We start from the raw sequence: 22,558 nt of genomic DNA, 5'->3' as shown, positions 1-22,558 counted from the left end.
TGGTCATCAGGGGGCGTTGAATAGTAGAATAATTTATGTTTCCTTATTAGATTGGTACCTAGGCATATTTTGTTACCATGATCAATTGGAAAGTTGTAGTTTATAAGATGTTCTATGATTTTGGTGAGTTTCAAGGTCATTGGGTTTTGCATATGGTCACTAGAGGGCTTTGAATAGTAGAGTTACTTAGTATTTCCATATTAAAGTGGTAACAAGGCATATTTTGTTATCACAATCAATTACAAAATCATAACTGCTGACAGATTCTATGATTGTGGCGAGTTTCAAGGTCATTGGTTTTTATATATGGTCACCAGGGGGCGTTGAATATTGAAATTGTTAGATTGTTGAGCATTGGAAACCATTTCCCAAGTGGGCATGGTATCCCTGGACCCCTAGTTATCTTATTATCCGTTCACCACGTGTGAGTGTGGTTATCGTTCTAATAAAAGGAGGAACTTTTTCTCGTTTCAACGTGGTAACATTCGTTTTATCGCGCTATTTTTCGTTTTAACGCGGGCATTAAACGAAAAAGTTCGTTTTATCGCGGTAATGTCTCGTTTTAACGTGGTTATTTTCGTTTCATTGCCAATAAAACGACCTTTAAGCGTCCGTGAAAAAAATTCGTAACGTCTGTGATTTTTTATTACATGGCCCAAATCAGCCACCATAGATATCAACACGACTGGAATTATTGTTTTATCATCATTAATTGAAGTCATATTATTGACGTTCGCATTAACGATCCGTTTTGGGGCCTGATTATTTGTATTAGTTTGTTAATCGCGGCACAGTGATGAGTTGAAAGCAGTCGTGTAAGGTCGCGTATGCAATATATCGTGTTCAGTGCGTGTATGTATCAGTTATAGAGTACGCGCGCCACGGTGTAGGTCGCGCATAACAACGATTTGTCTGAGTGAATATGTAAGCTTGTCTGCCTACTAAAAGCGATCCTACCGTCATGTTATTAAAAACCATGTCGAAAACTTTATCTTGACAGTAACCGGCACTGGCCTCAAATTTGCATAAACTTGGCCACTCATGGTGTTAGTTGTTTTATATATGTCATTCCAGGTATTAAAATCATGAACAATTTTTCGAAGATTTCATTCTCGTTAAAAATTCAGTTATCACTGACCAAAATAAAGTACTTTTTGATATGTTCTTTCTTTTTTCATTTTCGATGAAATTAATTTTTGCGTATTAGTAGCCTATACATGACACATTTTTTTACTTCTCACCAGTTTGGCGAGCCACTGGACCAGGGTCCTTTATCAAGTTTTATGCAAAACATTTAGATGCGGTAAATGAATTATATTTCAAAATCATTTTCCATTACCCGCTATGCTACAAGAGGTAACGAGATGGACACTACGATAGAGGAGTGGATCAAAGTACGCAGTGCTGGTTCTCTGTGCATGTGTCTATTTCCCCAAGTCCTCCTCTGACGATGCACATGGCCGCCAAAGCATTTTTTATAAACTGGTCATTGTAGGAATAACCAATGTAAACTTTTTTCGGACGCCTATTCTATTGTTTTTGATCATTTGATTGACTGTTTTTTAGTTCTCAACACTTTTCCTTTTTTTGTCTTCAGGCATGGCCGTTTAACATAAAAGTGAAAGATTTAGATTTTCCTTATGTTCAGTATAAAGGCTTCTGTTTTGATATACTTGATGAATTGGCTACACAACTTAACTTCAGGTAAGGAATGACGTTAGTAGATTCTCATGCTGCTACTTTCAACCACGTACAATTGGACACGTCTGATTACAATAATTTGTTTCTGTGTCACCTAGATAAACCATAATGAGATATTAAAAATTAATATCCGAGTATAAGGTCAGACTAGTTAATTTGGATGTTCATTCGGACAATTTTCTCAAAAATAGTGTATAAGAGGTTTCAATGTTTTTTCTTACAGTTACAAAATAATCGAACCCCCTGATAGACAATACGGTGCACCTATAAATAACGCTACAGCTTGGAACGGCATGATTGGTCAAATGTTAGCAGGGGTAAGCAATCGCACACAACTGTCATCTGCCAGTTTATCTCCTATTGTAGGCTTCGTTCAGCAATATATAATATCTATTTAAAATATCTAACAGGAAATCGATATGGCTATTGGACCTTTTACGGTCACATCGATAAGAGAAGAAGTTATAGATTTTCCTCATCCTATAGTTCAAGATGGAGTCAGTTTCATCGTAAAACGACCGAAAGAAATGAATAAAATGTTCAGAATGTTTCGGCCGTTTCATGCAGATGTTTGGGGCTTTCTCGGTCTAGCTTTACTAATAGCTGGTAAGCATGGGCATGTGTCGTTCGATAGTGTTGATAGTAAAGAATGCGTTAATGTGCTGAAAATTTTATTTATGGTACTTATTTGATTTCATGATTTTGTGTTCAAGAAAAGTTCGGATGTTTAATGGAAATCGAATAAAAATGGTATCTTTCAATGGGTTTCAAAAATATCAGACATTGAAATATTAAGAAGAACATTACTTTCTTCAGACAAACTTATCATGCGTAACTGACCGGGAATAGTAAAAGGGCCTGTCTCAAGTTCACGGGCTAAATATAGTTCTTGGTGTGACAGGATGTATCATTTCATTGCCAACAGATTTGGTGGTAATCATGATTCATTTAAGAAGCTACAACATTTCATAGGGGCACCACAATGAATTGCAGGTGCCCTAGTGATCAAATTGCCCATCCGGCCCTCAGTAGAAGCGTAGGACTTTTTGAAGACTGAGAACATTTTGAAAAAATTTTTCTCATGGTGAAAACATAGGGAGTTGACCTATTAAGCCGGTAGTAGCAGAAACGATACCAGATACCGAGGCACGTGGGAGCCATGGCCTTACTAATGTTTTCCCATTACTTAATTTACTGCTTAAATAGACGAAAATACATCTGAATTCATAAAACACTTGTTTTACTGCACTGTAACAGTCGTATTAATATTCATAGTAAGTAACAGTACCAGTCGTGAGCTAGACCTGGTGTTTAACCCCCACAAGGGTTTACCGCCTTGGGTTTCAGATTTCAATGTATATTTGTATTATCACTGAAGCTCTTGCTGCGCTATATATGATATCACCAGTCTATACCCATGCGGCATCTATCCAAGTCGGCTGTCATTATCGTTATTGTCGCTTCACAAAAGATGTAAAACCAGAGTTTTTCACTTGCACGGAAAATGTAACACACTGCATTCGAGAATACCGTTAGCATAACAGATATCACCCAGGCACTGCCGATTCTCCGCTGCGTCCAATGATCTGGTTTCCAAATGTGAAAATCCCGCGTTACAAATACTGATAAAATTTGAAAGCCTATAACGGGGTAGTGGCAACCGAGGATTCCTCGTATGGCAGGTGGGGATCCACCAGGTTCGCTAGTTGATAGTTGGTCGTCTTATTTCGATTTTAAACTTTTCAATCAAATCTGAATGAATTTTTCTCAAGAATGAATCGATTATTTGTGAAAACCGATATCCGAGTAGAAGAATGAAAATATTGTATTTTCGTGGGTGCTGGGATAATCTATGGATTGTGGAGTCTAAAAATCCAGCTCAAAGTTAATCGAAAAAGGACTAAATTTAAAGGTCAAGTGCCCTCTAAATAGAATATTGTGTAAACCTATTTTCTAAATGTGATATGTGTATAAATGATAAGTTTGTTACTAATTTTGATTTTATTAAAGCTATGGCTGAGAAATAAGTCTTTAAAGTCGGCTATTTTCACCAGTTTGCCGTATACAGCAGGTGCGCGTTTGCTGCGAAAAACCCACGATCGCAGACGTCAGTAGTCAGACAAACATTTCCACGCGCGTTGTACCACTGAAGAATAACAAACTTTTGGTGCGCTTTATGAATACCAAAGCTATGGCAAACTAATAGATTTGGTTTGAAACAATGAACTTAGCTTTACCATTTGATAATATTGAAAGGGTTCTAACAAGAACCCTTTATACGAAATGGTTCTTCAAAGAACTTTTACCAGGGGTTCTTCAAGGAACCCTACAAAAAAGGTTCTTTGAAGAACCTTTAGGGGTTCTCCCTGGGAGGCAAGCCCAAGAACCCCTAAAGGTTCTACGGTAGAACCCTTTGTTCTAAGAGTGTAGATGATAGATTTTAAAAAAATCCGCGGTGAAATAAGCAGTGTACGTCTGAAATAATCCAACAGTTTCCAGTCTCTAATCCCGCACCGCATGATCATCCACCATTCGTAGCGTATTTAATCCTTTTAGAAGTTGTTTAAGATTCTTAAATTCTTTCTGATGTATAGCCTTGATACTGTAATACATAACACAACAAACATACAATGTATAGCCAGTAGAGCTGTGAATAGTGAAAGAATGATGTTGTTTTATAGATTTTATATATTAGGCTATAAGAACTGAGTTCACACACACGCGGCTGCAGTCGAGATGCATAGGCTAGGTCAATGATCCAGTCATTTAATTTTACTGATTTAAGACAAGTAAGTGATTATTTCTATAAGGCTGATCCCAGGTCGTCATTTATATACTTAGGCATCATTTGGAAAGTAAATCTCAAAAAGTAGGAATTAGAAGGCACTTGACCTTTAATCTGAAGTATAAGCCACAGGACCGATGGTCATTTATTAGATTCATAATTAAGAAATGAAAAGTAATGTATTCGTTCGATATGTCGTTTTAGAGATGGATGATAGGAACACATCATCCATCCAGCAATTCCAAGAGAATCACACTGATACATACTTATTTACATTAGGACTGTTCCAGTACGGTGTGCATAAACTATCCCCTATTCATGGGTATGGTCAAGGAGTCGGAGATACGGAGATTGTGAAGTTTACACTAGACGAATCTTTGTGGATGTCGTTTTCACAGTTGCTTGAACGAGGTAAACTGATCTGTCTGCGATTAATGATGTACTTACGTACATTTAAGATGTGTTTTTAAATTTACATTCAATTTAAAACATGTGAGGTTAAATCAAAAGGCATAAACAGCTCGCCACCAGAAGAAAGTTAAGTAGATGGATGTCGGGCGATTTTAGCCCACATGGAGTTGTTTTAGCGGGTCATTGTATTCACTTTCCGACCGTAGACGGAATGCAGTTTCATTTTGCAGTTTACAATTTACAATGTAACCTTACGGGCACTGGGCGCATTTGATATCTTAGTTTTCTGATTATCAAGCATTTAAGTACCACCTCGCAATTGACCAAGAAGAGTCGATCCCTGTTATTAGATATTATTTCCTATTGGTCCGACCCATTTGTTTTCGTTTTCCAGGAGCAGATTTCATTCCTCTTTCTGCGTCTGGTAAGATAATTGTGATATCCTGGTGGTTTTTTGCTATCATAATAATGGCTATGTACACGGCTGATTTGGCGGCGTATCTTACTGTACCAGTAGTCCCAGCTCCATTACAAACCCTGAACGATATAGCTGATCAATCTGAAATAAACCCACTTGTTAAAGCAGGCACAAGTCTTTACTCATTGTTTGAAGTAAGTATACAACAAGGTGACATCTTCTTAAAGATCAGGTAGCGTTAGAATATTATTGGCGTTAACTTAGACAGTGTAATACATGGATACATCGTATGATTATCAGCATTGTAAATTAACGTTAAGCCATAATGATGTATCGTTTACTGAGATATCATGGATTTGAAAGTCTAAACTTGAAGGAATTTTTCATCGCGTATACTTCATCTGAAAGCCATGTATTTAGATGGTTTTTAGATGATGACTGAATTAGGGCTATAAATTTTCATCTGCGTGGATTTTCAGTTACATATGATAATGCTAACAAAACCTTTAGAACTTAAAAAGTTTAAAACTTTTGCACTATAGAGGAAATGACGGTGCCTGGTTACGATAAAAAAATGATTCAATATTGCGCAGCGCCTGCTGTTGCTAGGGTTCTTTGCATTGTTTGATAACGTTTTATAATGCAATCCCTTGGCATTTTCACGTATATGTCGTATACATTTTTTAACTACTAAAGCTATCATTATAAACTTGAGATTTGAAGGCACTTCAATTTTTCTGTAGATAATCTGGTGATCTTTTTTTTAAACCCATGGGGATTTTCTACTCAGTATCAATCAAATGAGAAGACTGACGGTAGTAATCATTATATCTTTCCTAAGTATTGAGTATGCTAAGTCGTTGTCATTCTGATAATACACACTGCTCCTCCAGTCATGGGTTATCAATTTACACTTAAACGATACAAGCAGAATCAGTCAATTGCGATGTTTGATAATTTTTGGTGATGACAATTTATTAAGTCGGGACATATACGGGGTAAATGCTGTCAGTAACGCTTTGATTAGAGATTCCAGATGTCAAATTATAATCAGATGAACAGTAAGTATAAATATGATCGATACAGGTGGAGATAGATTATCCAACTCGAGTACCGTGCTTTGTCAATCAAACAATGAATATCATTAATTGCTAAATTCAAGGATATAAGCAATAAGCTAAAACCCACAGTATACAAAGTAAAAGGACTTAAAACGAATTATGTATCAAAAATTAAAATCAAAAGACACGACGTTTCGGGTTTTCGCTAGAGATCATCGTTAGGTGTGTAAACTCTCACACTAAATCAGTAATTAAGTACTCTCTAAGTATCTATCCTCTATACACCCTTCAGCTTACTATGTGAGAAAAATGGAACAAATTTCAAATAAAAAAGTATAGAAGACATACTTTCGCCCATGTAGAGATTTATTATTTCTACTCGGTGCAGTTTTCACTGATAATTGATTTACCTAAGACCATGGTCCATTTTGAAGATTAGAAAAAAATTATCGCCGAACTACTCTGCACCTTCACTTACCAGATGTAGAATCCTCGATTGCCACTGTTGTAGGTCCTCATCAAGAACTTTCCCTACTGCATTTTATACCTTTAATATGTATTTCATGTTGAGCAGCATATCAACCGTTTTCAGTTAACCTACTTGATCTTTAAGATGCTAGATGTGTTCGCTTGGAATTACAGAAAAGACGGCTGCAAAACAAATTCTTTATTTGATGTAATCTTCATATGTTCTGTATTTTCCATCGCATGCTTTGAATTACAGCTATATCCTTTATTTAAAATTACGTATCGTATCTGAACCAACAACATTAAACATATGTATAACATAACAAGTAATAAAAGATTTTTAGCCATGTTTTCTGTAGGCGCTAGTGGAATATGATCTGATGTGATTTTGAATTTCTACAGGATGCCAAATCTGGCGTTTACCAAAATATTTGGGGAATGATGGCTGACATGCCTGAAGTTACAGAAGTCCAAGATGCTTTAGATCTCGTGTACAACACCGGGAAATATGCATTCCTCACAGATATGACGCAGTTAGAATATATAGTTAACACTAATTGTGAGAAATATGTGCTTGGAACTGAGGTGTTTAACACGGCTGGGTTAGGATTCGTGATGCCTCAGGATGCACCATATGTCGTTGCAGTTTCCGAACTGTGAGTCTCAGTCCAATCAGTACACCCTGTTGTAATATTGCTCAATATTGTCGACGATAAATGTTAGCAACCAGTCAAGCTGTTATATGTAATGTATGAAACTTGCTTCAGACGCTTCATCGTAGCTAAAGTAATTTGCGTAGCTATACTGTGCGTGAGAAATCTGAATGAACTCAGAAAAAGTTTACTATTGTCAAAAAAAACCCAAAAAGGGAAAATCACGATTTCCTAAATATTACATAAATAATATTAATAAAAGATTTTATGATAAGTTCATTTACGATTGATAAAAAGTTTTCCCGATTTTATGTCTAGTCATTATCTCAACATAATTTCATTTACGATTGATCACAGGTTCTCCTGATTTTCTGTGGAGTTATAATCTCGACATGAATTCATTTTTCATTATTCCAAAATGATGTCCCCGGGACGCTCCCCAAATTTCTTCACTAAATATAATCGAATAATAGTACTTTTGATACCCTGTGGCGTTAGATCTCTTCAATTGAACTCTACCCTGACAACAGTGCTATACCTGCTTAGAACATGATATAGATGTTTCTAAAACAAGATCAAGACGGTTTTTGTTTCATTTCAGTATAATTCAGATGCAGGAAAGTGGGATGATGAACCGCTGGAAGAGAATTTGGTGGGAAGTCTCCGACTCTGTTTGTACCGTCGATGAAGTCACCTCTGGTATGACGGCGTTAGACTTAGATAGTGTAGGTGGCGCTTTCATTCTTTTTCTTGGTGCATCCGGTTTTGCATTGGCGCTGCTTTGTTTTGAAATATATTACAAACGGCGCAGTCTGACAACAGTCGGTGTTGTGACAACAATATCTTCAAACGAGGCAGGAACAACAAATGGAATTAGCCCAAACCCATCTTCTGTCATCGATTCAGAGCGCACCAGAAGTAATAACCTCGCTCTCATATAAATCATTTATACATGTACTAATTTACTGGAATATTCTCTGGAGTAAAATAGATGTTTGAATGTCAAAAAGTTCCGTTTTGTTTCATTGTTTATGCAAAAATGCGTGGAAGCTTTTCACATGTTTTTTCTTTGATTTTTATGAACTCCACGTTAGGATACATTTTAACGTAAACAGTCCCACCGTTTCGACCTCTCTGTGGAATAAATCGTTCGTTAATAATTCACGCTTTATTTACACTGAGCTTTGTTTCCTGCATCGTCGATTCACCTGTTTTATTGAATGGCGTATGCCGTTTAATGGATGTTGGGTTTTATTTGCTATTGAACGAGGACTAACTACAGGTAGCCAGATGAAAATATGAAAATGTATTCATTGTGCAAAAATGTTAATGTACCGGATTGTGAACAACATTACGCGAGCAATCCTGCAGCGTGAATGGAGTAGGGTGGATACGGTTTTAAAGCAATGGTAAGAAGATTGTGGGTAAAATAACTTAAACCGGGTCCGTTTGAATTTGATATTCATGATAAAAACAGCGATATTAATTTGAAAAAAAGAATCAGTGGCGTATCATGTAATCGATCATTATTGTCTGCTTGGATTTTAAAGTTTATTGGTATTGTGAGGAAAAATTGGACGAAACGTTGAAAGAACCATCGAAATTTCAGGATTAGATATCATAACTGCTAAGAAATGGTGATTGTTCCCAGGCTGTTGGTTTGTCTGATTGTTTTATTACTTCCGCAAGCTATGATTGCAGGAAAAAATTCGACGTATTGTAAGTAAATCTTCTATTGTCAGATTTATTTTTGATAGCTGGTTCCATAGTATAAACTATCGTGTGCAGGTCATTTTGTGAGGTCAAACAATTGAACACAACCTCAGTTTGCCTCAAAGTTGAAAGTAACAGACTGAAACTATGGTTAAGATACAAAAGCTTATCGCAAAATTATAAAAAGTATTCCACTGGTGGATATATTATATCTTGCAAATATGGTGGAAGTCAGATTTTTTTTGATTATAACACTGATTTATACAAATAGTTGTAAAAATTTGTTTACATAACCTTTTTAAGGCGAGATAAATACAGTGTGAAGGGCAAAACCAATTACAGTCGCTCCTAGAGACGAAGGTCTGTTTAAGCAAAACTAATCAAATACCAACCTGTGTAGAACAAGAACTGTGTTTTTATGATACGCGTAAATCCCATGACCACGAGGGACTTACAGTTCCAATACGGTTGTACTCATTAAGTATGTATCCTTATGATATGTGTGAAAATATGTAAGTCTCGAATCATTTGATAAAGAATCTGACGTTCGGCTTTATTAGAGGCTCAAGTAGCCTACGATAGCTGTATATACTATGCTTTAATCAAGTTGATTAAAAACTACGTCTAGACGACGGGTTATGTACATCCGTTTGACGACTTGACACGAAAATCTGAAAAACAAAACAAAGTAAAATGTTAACAGAACCGACCAGCGTGCTTTCAGCAATAAATGATACGCAGGTATTTGAATCATCGAAGGATTACCGGGTGATTAATCATATAGAGGTTGGCGAAACCTACCGAATTGAGAGGTTTATTGACTTTACCGGTACCGAGTAAAGAGAAGCCTTTTATACTTTACTCATCCATGGTCATGCAGACCTTAGTCTCCAGGTCATTGTATTCTTATTGGGCTGTGGAAAAAACATTGTATGAGTAGGAAATTATAAATGTCGAGTTGAAAGATACATTTTCGTCGTGACGCATCTGGTCTAGACTTTTCAAGTGAGATGCATAATTTAGAGATTATTTTCATTGGTCACTAGGCACGTAAAATTTCTACTTTCTATTGGATACAGTGGTCATTGCACCAATAAATAGAAGTGATGTTATTAATGCTGTAAACCTGGCCATTCAGGACATCAACAGTAATACTGCGATTCTCCCGGAAATTTCATTGGAGGCGGACATCGTTGAAACAAACCTTACGAATTCTTTGCAAGTAGTTGATTATGGTATGTTATACTTGATAACGGTATTCTGTGGTTAAATTATGCGGATTTTGGTATAGTAGGCTATTTTGGGTGAAGATCAGCACTATATTAGCTAAAACTTCTCTGTCCTCTCCCTCATATTTGGTGAATTTTGAAATTAAATTATTTAATCCTTTTCTTCCTAGCTTGTGGCCATGCAACTCAGAATTGGTCTGCTATACTCGACGTAACTGGAACGAATGCAAACTGTATTTTTTCGGACCTCGCGCATCATTTTGATTTACCTTTCGTATCTACTGGTCCGGACCAATGCTCTCAGCCAGTTGTTTCAGTTCATCATCCTTATGGCGTTCTTATGAAGGCAACTACGAACATTTTCTTCACTCTGAATGGAACCAGGGATACAATGGTTGTACTTCACGATAAATCGTTCGGTAAGAATTACAGAATCAGTTACTGAAACAGATGCAGTGACACCTCCGTTTGTCAAGTTATTGTTTTCTGCCTAGGCCTACTATTACCTGCATGAAATTGATTGCCATTGGTTCCGCCATGTATACACCGTAAGAATAGCTTTTCTTGCATGATCTACGTCATTTCCGATTGGTATATTTCCGAACGGTAGTTTTACTCTTCGGTTCTATGTACCGGCATGTGATTTCGTTTATGGACCACGTTAGTTAGATACATTAAGTGTATGTCGTGGGCGTCTACAGTCTCGATTCCACGCAAATTCGTAACTTATTCTTCAGAGAGACAAATAATGATACAGTTTCTCATTTGATAATTCCCTTGAAATTACCGGGCATCCAGGTGTTTATTTTTAGAAAAGAAAACATGATTTTTTTTTGGAAATTGTCCAGTTGTTTGAGATCATCCGTTGGTAGTAAAATCAGTGGCGAGTTTGGAGCTATTATATTCGCCTGTCCGTCCGTCTTTCCGTAGTGGTTTCCGTGCCCTAGCACCATTGAACAGATGTTCTTCAAATTCGGCAGTTGTGTTGTAATATATGAGGTTAGTAACTGATTAGATTTCGGGTCCTGTAGGTCTAAGGTTAAGGTCAAGGAAGCCATTTTGTAAATTTCATTTCCGGGCTCTAACTCATAAACGGTATAAGATAACTTACTGAAATTCTATGGATAGGTTGTCCAATGGACCGTGGGTAACTGGTTACCTTTCGAGTCCTGTAGGTCTAAGGTCAAGGTCACGGGAAGCCATTTTGTGAATTTCATTTCCTGATTCTCACCCAAAAACGGTTTAAAATAACTGTATAAAGACGGTTTAAGAGAATGTTTGGGTACATTTTTTGGATGGGTGACTGTGAGAAACTGATTACATTTCGGGTCCTGTAGGTCAAAGGTCAAGGTCACCCGGAGCTGTTTTGTACTTTTAGTTTCTGGGCTCTTAATTCATGAACGGTAAAAGAAAACTGATGGAAAATCTATGGATGGGTTACCCTAGAGACCGTGAGTGAGTGATTAGATTTCGAGTCCTGTAGGTCAAAGGTCAAGGTCACCGGAAGCCGTTTTGTATTTTTCATTACCTGCCTTCATAATTAGGTCAGCATACGCTCGGGATGTATTTTACACTCAGGCTTTTCACCTGATCTGGGGCATCAGTCGTCTTCAGTGACATTTTACTTAGTCTAGCCGTCAAGGTGTCATTTTCTTTCGATGAAATGGAACCCCCTGAATGACCATCTAATACCCCGGAGGATGAGAGAGTAAATTTGGGCAAATGAGGTTTCTTACAAACGGGGGTTAATAGAACTTGTCTCTGAAACAGTCGAGTGTCATTTCGGTGATCGGTTGTAAAAGCAAACAGTGTTAAGGATCATTGAAACAGAGGGTTGGCGTAGATATGAGACAGCATTCCATTAAATAAACGCCCATATAAACGTCATAGTGGGTACTGCAAAGTGAACAATGAACATACTCGTTTTGAAAAGTGTTCGTGTGGATTTTTCTTCGGTCACACTTTTTCAGTTTGATTTATCAGGGCCTGTCTATTTCATGTGGTAGTGGTAGGGTGGTTGGAGCTGTGGTCTGGTGGCCAGCATCAATGTTGTTCTCTGTTATCTATCCATCCACCATAGGAGAGCTAAGAACACAGATGGTGCTAATATCATACCCATCTCACTAAGTGGTGCTGCGGACGGATGGAAGAAATTACTTTAGCTCTGGTTCAGTTGGTTAGTCTAGCTGTGCTGTTGATGAGAGTGTCTATCATGATCCTAATGGGTCAGTTTTTCTGGCATTACTCAACTCCATAAAAGCGTTCGACACAAACATTCTGGTATGCCTATCTGCCAAAATCTCCAATCTACTTGCCATTTGTAAGAGGTCCTCTTTAAAATACCCCTGGTACTTACAGGCAATCACTAGTGTTTTTAACTTACTTGGGACTTTAGTCCCAGCGGGCTATTGCGTTCACATTTCGTTCGTCCGTTTATACATGCATCTACCCTAGACGCATCTCAGCCCAAAGATTGGCCCTCTCATATTCAAGATGGCCGACTGGCAGCCACTGTTGTTCGCCAAATTCAGCATTTTTTACACATTTTAGTTTTCTAGGGAAATTTTGAAGACGTTTTTAGCATTTACCCTGATCTTTCAGATATATTTGTATCCCCTGAAGGCTCATCAGTATGAGGAAAATTTTATGCCCAAAAATATCAATTTTGGCCTGACTTTTGAGTCCTGTAACTTCCTAATGGTTCGCCATTTTATATTGCAATTTGTGATGGGTATTCTTTGTAAAGGGATTTTTTATACCTGAGACAGGTAATTTTGGTCAGCGAATTATGACGCAATTGGCGGCCATCTTGGTATCATCAGTACTCATTCGTAGGTGGAAAAAAGTATTTCCACATTATTTTGATACACAGCATATTTTGTTACCACAATCAATTAGAAAGTTGTAGCTCATAACGTGTTCTATGATTGTGGTGAGTTTCAAGGTCATTAGTTTTTGAATATGGCCACCAGGCGGCAATAAACAATGCAATAACTAAGTATTGCTATACTATACTTGTACCTAATGCATATTTTGTTACCACAATCAATTGAAAAGTTGTAGCTCATGACATTTTCTATGATTGTGGTGGGTTTCAAGGTCATTGGTTTTTTATATGACCACCAGGGGGCGTTGAACAATACAATAACATAGTATTCCCTTATCATATTGTCGCCTTGGCATATTTTGTCACCATGATCAATTAAAAAGTTGTAGCTCATGATAATGGTTAGTTTCAAAGTCATTGGGCTTTGCATATGGTCACTTGGGGGCATTGTATAGTAGATTAACTTGCAGTATTTGCATGTTATAGTGGTAACTTGGCATATTTTGTTACCACAATCAATTTCAAAATCGTAGCTGCTGACATGTTCTATGATTGTGGTGAGTTTCAAGGTCATTGAATTTTTTCAAGGTCATTGGATAGGGGCATTGAATATTGAAATTGTTAGATAGTTGAGCATTGGAAACTACTTCCAAGTGGGCATGGTGTCCCTGGACCCCTAGTTTCGCTATTAAAAATTGTATAATAAACTGATTTTGATGGATGAATCTATAGAAATACATGTTTATTGCATGAAGCAATATCTTTCCTTTATTTTCTAGAAACAGGAATCCTGATCCCGAATGAATCAAATGAACGAATCATTGAAAGCATCATATTTCGTATTCCATCCGAAAGATCTAGAATTCGCGATCTATTGAGCTCTGTCGTAAACCAGACAACGTCGAGCAACTTTCTAATCCTGGCCGAGGCTCCAGTCATTGACCAAGTATTATCCGAGGTATATGTATGAAGAATACCTGCGCTCGTTCACATATCTACGACCTTGTCTGCGCGCGAATCTGAACAAACATTGCATTTCTTACTTTTGGATAGGCATGGTCTTTAAATATGATGACATCCTTGTACCACTGGTTCATGGCGTCACGTGATCTCCAACCGATAACGTGTTCATCTTGTCATTACGGCAGCGTAGTGCATGTACACCCAGTAATCGCTGATTGGCCAATATACAACAATTTGCAGAATTTGACTAATGGTGATGTTAAGGCAAGTATCCCATTGTCTATAATGCAAGGTAGACAATCAGGCGATGTATTGAATTAGTATTGATCGAGTAAAACGTGAAATAATTAAAACCCGATTGTATTCGTCGCGATTGTCCCGAGATAACTACATATTTTCTCGAGCACCTTGAGTGTCAACTGAATCGCAGAAAACATATTCCGAAATAAATTGCTCCTCCGGTCCCGCCATCTTGCATCTAATATCGGCGATTCAAACAGCCGCCAGTTTGGTAATCCGTATCAAAACCGGCTTGAGTTTCATTGTTATGGCCTATTGTTATCGCCGATGAAACATGATGCGACATCATGCTCCAATTCCGAATAGTAATTTTTTTTTAATTTCCCTCATTGCGGATAGCATGGCTACTAAGAAAACCCATTATCACTGCTTGCAGCTAGTATGTTTTTTTATTCAATTTACCTGTTACAGTTAGATATAATCTACGCATTTCACGCAATAGGAGTGATCAGCAGAGGGATCGATGAAATGAAGGGATTGGCTCAATGGAACGATAATGTTTACAGTTTGAATTGTCGAACCGTGAATCATTATCAATCATCTGAAAGATTTAATGCATTTAAAACCGTCATAAAAAATCCGGTAGGGTGAAGAAATGCGTATTTGACGCCTCTAAGCTGATAGTTATGATTTCTCGAATCATGAACCCGGTATCAATACATTTACCTCTTTTCAGACCTCTACATTTGACGGAATACTCGGAAAGGTTGATTTCCTGGGAACAGTAAATAACCAATTTGCTGAGCTTCAGGTGGATAGAGTTGACTTCGGGATCAAAAACAAGACCACGAAAAAGGTAAATTAAGAACAGATCCGGGATCAAAAACAAACCACAAAAAAGGTAAATTAAGAACAAACGGATCGTGAATACATAGCAACTCTAATAACAACCCGGTGCATAAATTAATTTTGTAATATTTATGGTTTTCCCCAGCTTGTGACAACAATTGGAGGTTCCCTACGATACGAAACGCTCTAAAATGAAACTAAACTAGATAACTTCGGTAAACTTGCATCGTCAATTGATATAATGAAAATTATCACATCTTCATAATGCCAACAAAAGATTCTACGATGTTGTTGCATGTTAAATACAGTTTTATATTAAATCGTAACAAAATCGGAGGACATGATTCAATATGTAAGCGCAACAAATCCTCCAGTCTGTATTATACGTATGTTGAATAACTTTCAAAGTGACATCTTTACGGTTGTAGATAGGAACCTGGAACATGAAAACCGGACCGTTGCTTACGACAGGATCACAGTTGTTTGAGTACAGGAATAAAGCCAGACTTAGAGTTTACACGATACCGGTAAAATCATGAATGTTTGGTGTCGTTTTCCCCCAGACAAAATTTTCCACCCATCAATGTAACAGTATTGGCCTAGTAGCCTAATAATTTTGTTTTATAACCGCAATCAATTGCAAAATAGCTGATTGCAATGATCGAGCCGAGTTTCAATATCAATGATTACTGAATTGGCTCACAATGGGGCGTAGAGTATATCGCCACATAATCGAGTATTTCACCAAGTGGGCATTCATCCCTAGTTTACAGAATAATCCAACGCTAGCATATAGAATGCAATCAAAGGCTTAAATTATTGACTGGTTTTTGATATGAATACGACACAGACAATGATTTGATTCGATGTTAACTTCGCCTCACTTTTTAGGAGGAACCATTCGTTTACAAGCATGTTGAACCAAATGGTACAGTGTGGTGGGACGGATACAGTATGGATGTACTGAAAGAGCTCAGTAATAGGTTACAGTTTGATTACGATATTTATGAACCTAACGATGGTCAGTTCGGAGCCAGACGGCCAGATGGATCATGGACTGGTCTCATCGGAGAACTAGTGTCCGGAGTAAGTTTCATCTTTCAGCTTTGCATAATTTGGAATACTCCCTTGTTCGTATCGATTGGATATTTTCAATGCCAATTGTTAGCTCCGTTGTGACCGAAGGGTTAGGGGGATTATCCGTCGTCGTCTATCTGTCCGTCTGTCCGTCCGTCCGTCAACTTTTGCTTCAATTCGCTACTAGTCCTACACAGTTTTAATCAGATCAATTCCAAATTTAGTATGAATGTTCTATGGACAAAGGCCTATAAAGTTATAGAGCCATTTTTTATTCGTCCCCCAGGGGCCCATCCCTGGGGTGGAATTTCTATTTCTTCAAATCGCTACTTGTCCTACAGTTTTCATCAGATCAATTCCAAATTTAGTATGAATGTTCTATGGACTAAGGCCTATAAAGTTGTATGGCCATTTCTTGGATTCTTCCCCCAGGGGGTGCCCTTGGGGGTGGAGTTTCTATTTATTCAAATCGCTACTAGTCCTACAGTTTTAATCCGATCAATTCCAAATTTGGTATGAATGTTCAATGGACCAGCCTATGTACCAGAGCAATTTTTTGATTCGTCTTCCAGGGCCGCCCCTGGAGATGGTGTTTCTATTTCTATTAGTCCTACAGTTTTAATCAGATCAAGTCCAAATTTGGTATGAATGTTCTATGGACCAATACCTACAAAGTACAGAGCCCTTTTTGGATTTGGCCACAAGGGGGCACCCCTAGGTATGCAGCTTCTATTTCTTCAAATCACAAGGCGGAGCTTTATAAGCCGATGTGCTCCTTGTTTATCTTTACATTAGGGGTTGTCTCTTTTATTTACTCAATTGGTGGTTTTGAATTGTCTTAGGTGTTCCTGACATACTCCCCACACCTGTTCGGAGCGAATCAGGGGGTTTAATTTTGAAATCGTAAATCGAATAGAGGCATGGTACAGTTTATTCAGTACTCGAATATACAGAACGCTTTGTTTTGGACTATATCACTATTGGAAATTTCGGATCCCATTCGTGTTAACAATCTTCCAACCCGCTTCAACCGGCAAGCGGATGGTTATTGACCTATGTTAACACATTAAACGTAACGTTCATACCCGTGTGGTTCGCGATTGTAGTTTTGGGTTTTGATTTGAGGTGACTTTACCCAAAGTATTTCTCTATTTTTATTATAGAAATTCATTCTTTTCCACTGAAAAAATATGTGTAGACTCATTTTTTTTTGCTATCAGATTTGCAGAATTTGTATCGTATGAAATTTTATGACCGTCATCGTTAACCCGAAAATTGTTCTCCCTAGCAAAGCCTAGTAATGTGTTAATGGTGAGCATATCAAAATGTCAATAGCTTTGTCAATTAGAATAACTGTCTAATTCGTTTTAACCCTATTAAACCTATTATGTCGCCAGATGGCGTGTCAGTCGGTCGGAACTAATTTTGTTGTGCGCAGGCGCTCTGACGTGTGAACTATGATGACTCTAGCCGGAGCGTCGCTGTAGTTTCTATTAGGGCTGAATCCCACAAATATTGATCCTTATTTCAAATCTTATGACCAGTATTGCTGGTTCATTTCATAAGTGACGCAGGGGTTCTAATCCCAACAATTATTCGTTGATGTGAGTATTGATTTGACTCGTTTTAGCTGAAAACTGCGGACCTTGATCAGGCATTCTTCTTTTTTTGTCAATAATTGCTTAAGAGGATCCTTTGTATTTTTGGGGATTACAGGTTATGCAATCCCACAGTAAGCAAAACATTGGAGATATATTTCGTTATATGAATATATCCTTATCTATTTTACTACTGCACAATTTTGGATACAAACCAAATAGCACATAAAAAAGATTCTGGGGCTTTCAAAGTTTATTATTTCATATTTGAGATAAGAACCTTTTTACGTGGTAAACAAATTTTAACCGGCGACACTTCAAGCCTTATGGTAAATCTTTTTTTGGGATTCGAACCTGATAGAAACTTATTAAAGTTCACAGGTCTTGACGCCTGTGCACAACGGAATTCATTTCCGATCGACTGGTACGCCATCTGGTGACATAAATGACATTTATCCTTGATGACGTGAGTTGATCCTCCATGTCATGATATTATCCTTCACGTTATGAGTTCGTCCTTCACATTACTACATTATACTTTACGTTATGGCTTTATCCTTCACATGATGACTTTAACGTCTGTTTGGCGGGGTTGGCCGTCCAAAGCGGATTTTCACATGCCACAGTAGCTCAGTGAGATAAGGCGTGATGCTGTTGCATCCACTATCATTGCCGAGTGACAAGTGGATTCGAGTCCTACTGGCTGCTTACAGTTTGCGGGCAACACTTCAAAGGCCGTCCCGTCGTGAGGTTAAATGAATAATCCAATAGGGGAGAATAACCAAGATCCAAGCGACGTAAAGCCAGACAAACAAAAATCCAACACACAGTCGTTATGAACGTAAATGTTCTTAGAAAATTAGAATCGGTGAAGGAATATGATTTCATTCCCTAACCTTACCCGGACACTTCATTTCCTTTGTTGCGTATCATCGGTTAAGTAAGGACATGCCATTTAAATCCTTCTAGATGTTGATCACTAGATATGAGGATTGGATTTCATGTAAAAAGTATTTCCTTTCAGCTACGGTCACAATTTACCACGTTCATTTTCTGTGTGAATTCTAGCTCCTAATCGACCTTTTTAATTTTAGACGGCAGAATTGGCTGTTACTTCTTTATCGGTTACGTCAGAGCGAGAGGAGGTAGTTGATTTCAGTATTCCATACTACGAATTTGCTGGAATACAGATTCTGATGTCGAAGCGAAAAGAAGATTCGAATCTACTTAAATTTCTGACAGTGTTTACGTGGGAGGTTTGGTTGTGCAACGTAGCAGTACTGACTGCTGTTAGTTTCTTGGTTTACACGTTCGACAAGTTCAGTCCATTCAGTTACCAGAACCGACGCGATGATTACCCGGAAGGGGGAAAGGTTTTTACTCTGAAGGAAAGTTTCTGGTTTGTTATGGGCTCTTACACTGCTGCTGGTACGTTCAACGGAAAGGGTTTAGACGTGTTCGATATTCAAAACCTACGATTCTTACGAGATGTGTTTCGAAATAGGATAAATAGAACCATAGACTGGAGAAGAGCTAATTGAGAGATTTAGATATTTCACTTCCATTCTAGTTCGATTCGAATGTCAGGTCTATCAATAGTCTAGATAATCGAAATGACCACTGGCAGCATAAATTGTTTCGCTGTTATTCCATACTGCAGACTAGTAGTTTGCTTACGATGAAATTAACATACAATCCTTGGTACCACATGAAATGAATACTTTGTGAACAGATCTAAGACTGTCATCTGAAGGTGAATTCATGTTTGACGAAAATCATAGTGATACGTGACACTGACACGTGAGTTCTAAAATAGTTGTTACTCCCGTTGATCAAGGTATTGATTTCATGTGGCCTGAATACGATTAGGCGCCAATGATGTTCCATACTGACTCTACAGTGAAATCCTTATTTGAAGTTTAAATTTCATGATTGATTTCTAGGTGAATGTTACGCTCCACGAGCAAGCTCTGCACGATTACTTGTCGCCGGATTCTGGTTCTTCTCAACTATAATGATGTCTATGTACACGGCCAATTTAGCCGCATTTAATACCGTATCCCGTCTCTCCGTAACCGTCAATTCATTGGAGGATCTTACCAAACAAAGCATCATCAAATACACGACGTTAGATGGCACCAGTATGCAGACCTACTTCAAAAAAATGGCGGAGATAGAGAGCAATTTCTACGATATGTGGAAGGAGATAAGTTTGCGAAAGGAAGCTACGGCAAGTGAGCTAGCTAAGTACGCAGTATGGGAATATCCACTCGGGGAGAAATATACGGACATATGGAAGGTGATGAATCGAACTGGATTCGTAAAATCGTCCGAGGAAGGCATGCGTTTAGTGAAGGAAAGTAAAGGAAAGTTCGCATTCCTGACAGAATCGCCAATAGTTAAGTACGCAGTATCAAAAAGCTGTGATTTGTTACACATTGGGGAGGCGTTCAGTTCTAAACCGTATGGAATAGCGATGAAAGAAAATTCACCACTTGTTAAACAGGTGAATCAAGTGTAAGTTTACTAATTTATGTATACAATTAACGCATTGCTTTGACTTTCTTTGGGAATGTATAAAAATCTGTCTGTAAATCCTCATAATGGCAAATTTGATAAAAATATATTTGAAATTAAATCAAATTAAAATTGAAATTTGTTAACTTGCTAAGGCAACAAAGGCAATGCCGCCCTTATTATGAGTGTATTGTTGGCAATAGAACATCTGCTGATTCAATATGTATCAAAATATTTTTTACCTTACATGCAGCGAGTTTTGCTTTGGAAATACCATATCATATGTATTCTTATTACCAGAATTCTCACGTTACAAAAAGAGCGAATATTAGAAACGACGAAGACTTATTGGTGGAACCGAGAAAGGGTGAGCTGTCCTACTGAGAATACGAGCACGGGCGTCACCATGGCATCTTTAGGTGGTGTATTCATTTTCATGGCTATTGGGTTAGCTGGTGGGGTTCTGGCGTTAGTCATTGAAGTATTGATATACCGATACAAAACCAGAAGACGAGACACAGTAAGTAAAAAGTGCAATGTTGCCCACTTTATGAACACATTTTTTTCACATTTTACCATCCTATTTCTAACCTCCGTAGATGGCTAGAATGGTCCTTTCAAAGTTCAAGACAATGCGGGGGCCCCTTGAACAGGTGGGTGCAGAAGGAAACCTTGTAAGATCTACGACTCCCAGAGTAAACCTCGCTACAATAGCTGTTAAGAGACCAATGGACGATGAACGACCGAACGAACGAATATCTGCCTGGAGTAGAATAGAAATTAACAACTAGTTAGAATACCATAACCGTATTTATTACAAAATATTATACGTTTAGATGCTGCATTTTTCGTTGGATAGTGTAAGAACGCCGAATTACATTGGCATTCGATCACGAGAATGATGTACATGTACTTTCTGTTCATGCAAATGTACTCATGTTTACAAGGGTCAGGCAAAATGTTCGCGCAAAATTCCAATGATAAATTTATTGATATTGAATCAATAAGGAATATTTGTCCATTAAAATCCCATCATTCACTTTTGTATCTATGGCTTCAAGAAGTCTTTGTACTTTTTTTGTTAACACAGTTCTGAGAAAAGGTTTGCAAAACATTTCAATAGTAAATAGGATACTATTGAATGGAAAACAATTAATTATCTTTTTCTATCCCATCATTTTCGTTTGCATCTGTTACTTCAACAAAGTCTTTATGTCTTTTTATGTGTATTTTATCAGATTTGTGGCGTTTCTTCTTTTTCCATTCTCCGTGCATTCCTTCAAGTAGTTTAATAAGATCAGCCTTGCTCAGTTTTATGAACTCCGAATATTTCACCCCCGTATTCCTTTTTTTGTAGTCATTGTTCGTTTCAGTGTGCGCTTTCTTCGAATGAATCATTTTAACGTCAAACAGCGCTTTTGATTCATCCCTGTTTATTTCCTTCTGCGTTTCACTGATTCTTTCTTGTATCTTTGGAGGCAAAGTTGTCAACTGTATTCCATGCTTAGATTTTGCAGGAGGATGTTCGACTAATGGTTTCACTAATGTTTTGATAGTGTATGTTTTAGGTTTTTGCAATCTGTCAATGATATTTTTCTCCCCTCCTATTATCGGTTTAAGGGTAACCGGATATTTTGTAGGCGATGACCTCACATCAGGTTTCACTATTTGCAATTCTTTCCTATTGCCACCAATACGTTTAGGCGAACTATTTCCTGCTAAACGAGGATGTAACACCTTTCGCAAATCTGCCATCGGCTGTACTTCGCTTGGTAGAATGCTTGGTTTCGTATTGGGTTTTTTGATTTTCCGCTCATTCGATGTCTTTTTATGGAAATGTGTAAACCTGCGTTGTACATCTTTTTCAACTACCGTATCTATCTTTTTCATTTTGTCTGGTCGTACAATCTTCGTTTTAGGTTTTTCACTCGCTTTCTTGAGCTTCTTATGCGTGCCTAGGAATCGTCCCTTATGGCTACCATTTTCCGGTCTCTGTCCCGAGCCAGCGTTATGTGGTTTATGTAACCTATCATCAAGATGATGTCCTT

At 37.8% G+C, this 22,558-nt stretch overlaps 1 protein-coding gene across 1 annotated transcript; it reads left to right on the top strand.

Annotated features, from left to right (window-relative positions):
• Positions 1-10,830: 10,830 nt before the first annotated feature.
• On the top strand, positions 10,831-21,301 carry LOC141910526 (ionotropic receptor 25a-like). Its single transcript, XM_074801220.1, has 10 exons — positions 10,831-10,858; positions 14,046-14,224; positions 14,320-14,493; positions 14,941-15,111; positions 15,206-15,325; positions 16,267-16,404; positions 19,088-19,421; positions 19,937-20,510; positions 20,811-21,030; positions 21,110-21,301. Exons 1-10 carry the CDS (start codon positions 10,831-10,833, stop codon positions 21,299-21,301), a joined length of 2,130 nt encoding a protein of 709 aa, XP_074657321.1.
• Positions 21,302-22,558: the final 1,257 nt, after the last annotated feature.

This window comes from Tubulanus polymorphus, chromosome 9 (assembly GCF_964204645.1).
Source record: "Tubulanus polymorphus chromosome 9, tnTubPoly1.2, whole genome shotgun sequence".
NCBI classification, from domain to species: Eukaryota; Metazoa; Nemertea; class Palaeonemertea; order Tubulaniformes; family Tubulanidae; genus Tubulanus; species Tubulanus polymorphus.
Note: the sequence above shows the minus strand (reverse complement) of the source record. Positions and strands in the feature narration are given on the sequence as shown.

Coding starts and splice junctions, on each gene's coding strand:
- LOC141910526 (XM_074801220.1), top strand. CDS start 10,831: ATGGTTGTACTTCACGATAAATCGTTCG. Junction 14,494..14,940: donor TGACTAATGGTGATGTTAAG/GCAAGTATCCCA, acceptor TACCTGTTACAG/TTAGATATAATCTACGCATT. Junction 19,422..19,936: donor GGGCTCTTACACTGCTGCTG/GTACGTTCAACG, acceptor ATTGATTTCTAG/GTGAATGTTACGCTCCACGA.